Source organism: Mytilus galloprovincialis, chromosome 2, assembly GCF_965363235.1.
Source record: "Mytilus galloprovincialis chromosome 2, xbMytGall1.hap1.1, whole genome shotgun sequence".
In the NCBI taxonomy this organism is placed as follows: domain Eukaryota; kingdom Metazoa; phylum Mollusca; class Bivalvia; order Mytilida; family Mytilidae; genus Mytilus; species Mytilus galloprovincialis.
Window position 1 is genome coordinate 22,910,969 of NC_134839.1, and position 8,068 is coordinate 22,919,036.

Sequence of the window (8,068 nt, forward strand, 5' to 3'; positions counted from 1 at the left end):
TTTTGGTGTCCTGCATAGTGCAACACATAAGTTCTACAACTTGCAGAAGAATTATAGGGTTTACTTGAAAATAGTGCTCATAGCTCTATAAAATGACACCAAACTGCATGTCCACCTTCAAAAATATCAAACATCCTACCAAAAGATACATCTTTATATTTACCCAAATCTTATAATTTTCTGAAGATAGAAGATATAATTCAGATTGATACTTTAGAGGCTTTAAATAATAGTCTGCATAACGAAAATAACTGTAATCTGAATTAAAGTAATAAGGGAACACCTTGATTTGTTACGATATCAGCTGATACAACAAAATAAAGACACTTTTTGAAATATTTGGGTGGCCCTGAAAAGGGCCTTTAGTCTGTGTTGTTTCTGGAAATCAGATCTATTTCTTTGACTTCTTGGTGGCCTTCTTTGGCGCGGCCTTCTTTGGTGACTTTCTGGCCTTCTTCGGAGACTTTCTTGCTGGTTTCTTGGCAGCCTTCTTTTTCTTTGGAGACTTTGGCTTTTTGGCCTTAGACTTCGTTGACTTTTTAACTGCAGCCTTCTTCTTACGTGGTGATTTCTTAGCCTTAGCATTGTTAGATTTATTCTTTGAACTCTTCTTTTTTGGTGACTTTGCTTTCTTTGCCTTCTTCTTGGGAGAAGCAGGTGCTTTTCCAACTCGGAAGCTACCAGTTGCACCAGAAGCACCAGCGGAAGCTTTGGGTCTGACTAAAACACCGGATTTCAACCCCTTTGCGAAAGCCAACTTCATTGCAGATCCAAGGTGAGAAGTGTTGATTCCTTTGTTGTTAGCCAGGATGTACTTCCTAATGGCTTGGACTGAGGACCCTTTTCTGTTCTTCATTGCTGTGATTGCAGCAACAATCATGGATAAAGTAGATGGCTTCTTTACTCCACCTGCTGCTCTTGGTTTCTTTGGTGTCTTTCTTGCCTTCTTTGCTGGACTTCTCTTTGGAGATTTGCTCCTGCTCCTGGACCTAGATCGGGATTTTCTACTTGGGCTTGGCATCTTGGTTACTTGCTATTACTACGTTAAAATATAAGAATGACAACGATAGCTACAGGTGCTTCCTTTATGTTAATAACGCGGACGTGATAGAGAGCACCCATAGAAACTGTATCTGAAAACAATGGAAAATGGCGAATAGAAAATTTTGTGTTTCACAGTTCATTCAAATTGCAGAAAATTTACAGGTAAGTGCGTGAAATAGGAAATGAGTAATGTAGAAATAATTTGTAAGATCTTGTCTTTAAATTGCACAACAAATAACGCACATTAAAACATATTGTCGCCATGAAAGCATACGTTAAACTTCATAATGTTAGTTTCAAAAATGTTTGCTGAAGACAAAGAGACCCTCAAACTGGGAAGAACTATGGTCGAAAAGGGTATGGATGGTTTGAAATGGCCAATAAATGATGCTATTAAAATCTTGATTATTTTGAGAATAACTAATGAATGCAATGTTGAAATACTTGGAGAAGCAAAATAGGTTTCAAGATACATTGCTGAATGTCCGCCATTTTCATATTGACTATTTTCATTGTAACTTTTGGCAATGTATATTTTCAAGTAAAACATCCACCCATGTGTTCACCTCGTCAGAAAATACAAATGAGTATGATTAATGGTCGGTGAATAATATTATGGCCAAATAAACAATAAAACTGGTTTTTTTTGGTTTTTTTTTTTTTTTTTTACATCTTATGGTATTTTATTTGATATAGATATAAGTTAGTATTTACTTGATTGATAATTATTTTTGAAACATATCGATTTTAGTTGAAATGATAAGACATATTTGGAGTGGGAACTCACTTTTGTCCTATGACCGTACACGTGAAAGCCTCACCTTTTAAGGGGTCTCTTCAGGCAAAAATTAAAAAGGAGAATTAAAGAGAGTTCGGATGATTCATTACCAGAGAATAAAAACTCTGAAATAACACAATTTCCACCCTCATTATCCTGGTATATTATAAAAATGAATTGTAATTATATAAATAAGCTTGAGAGATTATTCCTTTTCGATTTTTCTCACAAATATTTACTTTAAGACTGCGCATGATTGCCATATAAGTCTTACATAATACTAACCCTAATTTGTTTATATTTGAGTATAACCTTGGAAATGGAGTAAAGAGGAATATCAACAGTTCGAACATTACAAACAATCTTTACCATTTAGGCAAATATTTGGTAAACGCACACAAATCTTACATAAAACGGCGAAAATGGGTCCATGGCGAATATGCGCCACCCACTAGTCATGTCTAGAAAACTATAATTGAAAGCTGAATCTAGTAATATACGATCTGTGATTTCCAAAGTACAAACTACATAATTTATGAAGCATAAAATATTACTTTGCTTCATACATATACTAGAAAAGTAGACCGATTCTGCTATTGCTTCTTTTCAGTATTCTGACATGTTTTGAAGGCGATGCAAAAAAACACACGATAAAATATAATATTAATAGTCTGTACAAGTGTTAAGTTAGTCAATACAAATACGCTGTTGGCAGATTTTTAAAATAAATATACAGGACCCCATCCATTTGGAAGTAAATAATCTTGCTTATTACGCATACATATAGTTATACTGTACACGATTGTTACAAATTTGATTTTTACTGCTATTTCTACATGTGTGTCTTACCAAAAAGTTAATCTGCATCATTTAAATGAACTATAATTGAAAATTAAAATAAACAAAAACCTTTCCAGATTCAGATTGATTTTTTATCTAGATTGGAATTGCATATATATATTTCATTGTATAGATTCTTATCGTGTTCTTTACAATTATTCGAAAACAAAATGTTCAAGGTCCGTGTAACACTTATCAATTCAAAGTTTTAAAATGATTTTTGGAATTTTGATCAAAGTTTTAAAATATCAAAATTTCAAATTGTGTAAAAGTTTTGAAACAAATTATTAAAATATTAAAATTCTAAATATTGTTTATAAATTTGATAGTTTAGGAATTTGTTCATACTTTGTTCATACTTTTAAAATACTAAACCTATTAAACGTGCAATTTTGATTATTTCGTCAAAATGTCAAAAAATGGGGTACATCAGTCAACATTGTGTTCTAATCAAAATCAATAAAAAATCAAATTACTAGTTCAACAAAAAAAACTTAAAAAATGCAGAATCAGTTTAGTGATTTTGTTTATAACACAATCAGTCTATGGAAGAAGCGTATCGATAAAAACTTTTCTTATATCACATAGCGATATTGTCTAATATCAATTGTAAATATGCAGACATTCCATGCGGAAAATGTTTTTTTCGGCAACGAAAAATTAAGAAAATACTCACTTTAAAACTTATTGTTCAAATATAAACAACAATTGAGTCTAAATATACATTCAGAAGTTAGTTAGAAGCTGTTTGTGTAAAATTTGAAGTGCTGTGTTTTTCTTATAAACATAAATAAACAAATGCTATTTGTTCTTATATCAATGCGGTGTTTTTGTTATATCAATATTAGTACTAATTAGTATTAATATTAGACTGTCACTTGTACCCATATTTTGACATTTTTTCCTATTATGTCTGTTTTGTTCACGCATCGTTGTAAATATGACAGTTTTAAAATGCCAGTACCGAGTCAGAAATATGACAGTTGTTATCCATTCTAATATGACGTGCTTCTTTCGCTTTGTAAACAACACTGTGATAAAATTCTCGATATATCTATACTTAGCGCAGACTCCGTGGTGTACATAAAAATGGCTGTTACAATATACTTCCCACGTAAATCCACATGTATTGAAACCTATTTATAAACCCTTTGCCGATTTTATTGTTTTAAAAATTGCAATTAAAAAAAGACAAAATCACTTTTATTTTTATTCGGATGCATAATAAAAAGAAGTAACGCACAAGAACTCGGAGAAACCAACAAAATAAAAATAAAATAAAATTCCGCGAAAGTCTATTAAGGCTTTTGGCGCATTTAAGTCATTACAAAACATGACGTCATACAAATGAAAACGCTATAGTTGAAAGTTTTCTGTTACGTGAACCATTGAAATGTTGTTTACTATTGTATTAAAATTGATTATCAAGGTAGGTTTTGTTTGATTTTCTATTCTATTGCATTATTCGCATATTTACTGATTTCAGCAAGTCATTGCATGGCGGCTCTTTAGTTACGAAATGTCAACTTTGGATTTGACGGTAGCTTACGAGAAAAACATGTAAATCAAAATGACAATTGTTGGTTTTGAGAATGAAACAGATTTTTATTTTAGCGGTTGTTCACGAAATAATCCATGCAAGCTACGGATTTATTAGAATGTTTGAGCTTTATCTAACAGGGAGTAAAAAAGAACAGCCGCAAACACAGCTTTACCCACCCTCGCTTCAGTTTTTTTAATGATCATATTTGTCCTATTAGAATCGAAATAATTCATGGAAGCTATAGATTATTCTAATGCAATTATTTTGTAACAATTGTTCTGATTGGATAACAGCAAGCGTAAAATTCTTTATTTCTTATGCAGCAAAAATACTGCTATCTGATTGGTTGACTATCACGGTGTAAATAACACCCCACCCTTGTTCACCCGGGGATAAATAAATTTTGCCAAAATTTAAAAAAAAAAATGAAATTTTGCCCAAAAAAATAAAATAAAAATTTGCCAAAATAAAGAAAAAAAAGTAAAATTTAGAAAAAAAAATGATAATAAGAACATGCTAAAAAAAAAAATTAAAAAATTAAAATTTATTTTTTTTTTTAAATTTTTAAAAAATATTGTTTTTTTGTTAACTCAAAAGAACACAAAAATTTTCTGAATTTTTCAAAAAATTAAGTAAAAAAAGTATTTGACAATGTGCAACAACATGGACATTGAAAAAATATTACGCTGGAAATTTTTCATTACCATTTTTACAATTTTACATCCTGGTTTCAAAATGAGTAAAGGAATTGTTCATAAGAAATAAATTCGTTATCTTGGTGTAATCAGGGGTGTACGGAATTTTACACCGTTGTTGAAAATTCATACACCCATTCGGCTGCGCCTCAGGGTGTATGAATTTTCAACAACGGTGTAAAATTCTGTACACCCCTGATTACACCAAGATAACTAATACTATCTCCTTGTCTGTAACTAAGGAAGCCGACATTTTGAATTTCGGAATGTATTGACATGTTATTTCTACAATAATAAACAAAAAACTCACTTGTTGCGCCTAAAAATCTTCTTTTTATCAAATTTTATTACATTCTGAAGCGGCACAGAAGCCAGAAAACAGGCCGGTGTTTATGTTTGACGCCGGAAGCATATCTATGACGTCACCTAGTGTAGGGACCAAAGAACATAACATCTTTTCGCGGAATTTTTTTTAATGAACATTTTACACTGAAATAATGATTGAAATTTAATTATAAACTTGTTTTGCATTAGAATAGAGATAACTGTATTGTATTTGAATCTTTGCGGACGTCCATCGGTAGTTTTACTGTGGCAAATACCCGTTTACCTGTCTCCGCTCCGCGTCGCCAGGTAAACTAAATTTGCGACAGTAAAACTACCGATGGACGTCCTTAAAGCTTCAAATACAATACAGTTATCTCTTAATTGGAAATTTACACATGGCCTGGGCCGTGATATTCGTTAATTTTATCCTGAGCGTAAAATCTATGGCTTCCATGAATTATTTCTTAATTCGTTTGGTGTGTTTTATCAATTGATTTTGCCATTTGATAAGGGCTTTCTGTTTTGAATTTTCCTCGGAGTTCAGTATTTTTGTGATTTTACTTCTAAGTAGTATTGTATGTAAATAAGCAGTTTTAAGACCATTGCTTAAATTCAAATTGTTTTGGTAACATCTTACAAATTTCTCATTTGGTTTTGGAAGCAAAACTAATCAAATAAGGGTTTAATAAACATTGTCGTAATCAAATAGCTAAGTATCAAAATGATTGTTAACATATATAACATCTAGCAAATTTTATTTATCCGATATGCTCGCAACGCACGCATGGAAGACTTTCTTTATTGATAACAATGAAACCAACTTGTGACAAAAATGAATCATACTGTCCTCGTTCAGATTGATTCGACAAAATCTGACCTGTACTTTTGAATCTCCTTTTTTTTATACAAATTAGACCGTTGGTTTTCCTGTTTGAATGGTTTTACACTTGTACTGTTTTTGTTCCTATATATATATAGCGTGATGTTCGCTGTGAGCCAAGGTTCCGTGTTTAAGGCCATACTTTGATCTATAATGGTTTACTTTAAACAAATTATTACTTTGATGGAAAGTTGTCTCATTCGAACTCATGCACCATCTTCTTATATCTATAAATTTTTAAAATTTCCCGTTATAAATAAATGTTTTCCAGTCCTCCAACTGAACGATCTAAATTTATAAATATCAGAAAAGATATATACACATTTCTAACGTCAAAAGACATTTACATCTTATTTATTTGTGTTCTAAACATTTTTTTAAGTACTCATTGAAGAAATGAATTTATAACAAGCGATACGGATTGTTATTTTGCACTAAGAAATGTTCGCGTATTTATACGATCGGTTACTAGTCAAAAACAAAAGTAAAATCTCTGTGGCAAAAATACATCGGAATACCCTCACGGACATCGCGATGTAAAAGAACGTCCACGCGGCGAGGTGAGTATGTTCATAGAGATATCGATTTACCAACGGGAAAAGTCTTTGATATCCAAAAAAAGAAGTTTTCCTTCTCAATATTTTTTTGCTTTGTTAATAATAAATGCATTTTCTGTTTGACAAGGTTTTTTATTTTCGTTTTATCTGAAGTTGTCCAATTTATAGTCTGAGGCTACTCAGTTGGTATCTTAAAAGTTCGGGACATCAGCATTTGTACATTTTAATTTGTTTGGATTATTTATTCTACCATTTGAATATTCATTGTAATTTGGAGCTGTATTGGATTGGATTGTTTGAATGAATGTTTCTTTTAAGTAATGATATTTTTGTCTATTGCGATATTACCAAGGTGGATATGCTATAGCAGAGTGACCAGTATTAGAATCTAATAGGTCGGTAGACTACTTGCAACCGCATTTAAATTCCGCCATTGCATCATCACTTCAAATAGAATTAATCGATTAAACCATGTGATTGAAAGCAATAGACTGAACAGGTTGTTAACACTTTCAACTATCAATAAGGTCAAGCAACATTTTCGAAATGATAAGTTGGTGTAAGCGTTAATTTTGTTACAGTTACGAAATTTTAGTGATATTGATCCTAAAACATTAAACCGGTCATGGTCTAAGTTTGTGAATTATGTTTGCAGTTTCTTGACATGCATTGTGACGTGTCATCGTATTCATTTTATATTAGAAAACTATAGCAGTTATATTAGAAAAGTATCGCATTCATAAATTTTTGATATTAAAAAATCATCGCTATGATATCAGACAAATATAGCATTGATATAATGAAATATAGCAGTATCTTTGACTTATAGGTGATTTTGGCTTAGCAAACAATTGAATTCATCTCAATTGCATTCCACTGAATTTACTACATGATATTTTTAGAATGTGTACATCTACAAATGAATAATCGTTCATTTATGTTGCATTTATTCAACAATTCAATTTTCTCGTTTAAATACACCTTGCTTGTTATTACATAAAATAATCATGGAAATTATACTCCAGACGTATGTCGTGTTAAATGTCACCCTGTTTTAAGAAAAGAGTCATTTCTTTATACCGAGAAATCTGCCTTTCTTTGTACATATGCTAACATTCGTCTGAAATTTCCCACAACGCAACTCGTTGATATAAGACAATATCGTTCGTTGATATAAGAATTTTTTTTTTATCAAATCGCTTATTCCATAGACTGACAATGTTGACTGCTGTTCCCAAATTTTTGACATTTTAACGAAATTATATGCAACTGTTATAAAACTGATAGGCTTAGCTAGCTATAGAACCAGGTTCAATCAACCATTGCCAACATAATGCCATCGTTTGATGTGTGTTGCGCTTTTCATTTTTGCATTTGATTAAGAACTTTCCGTTATGAATTTTA

General features: G+C 31.5%; 1 protein-coding gene across 1 annotated transcript; it reads right to left on the reverse strand.

The window, feature by feature from the left end:
* Positions 1 to 374: 374 nt before the first annotated feature.
* LOC143062170 (sperm-specific protein PHI-2B-like) lies at positions 375 to 1,064 on the reverse strand. Its single transcript, XM_076233967.1, has one exon. It carries the CDS (start codon positions 1,019 to 1,021, stop codon positions 392 to 394), a length of 630 nt encoding a protein of 209 aa, XP_076090082.1. The 5' UTR covers positions 1,022 to 1,064; the 3' UTR covers positions 375 to 391.
* Between the last annotated feature and the right edge of the window lie 7,004 nt (positions 1,065 to 8,068).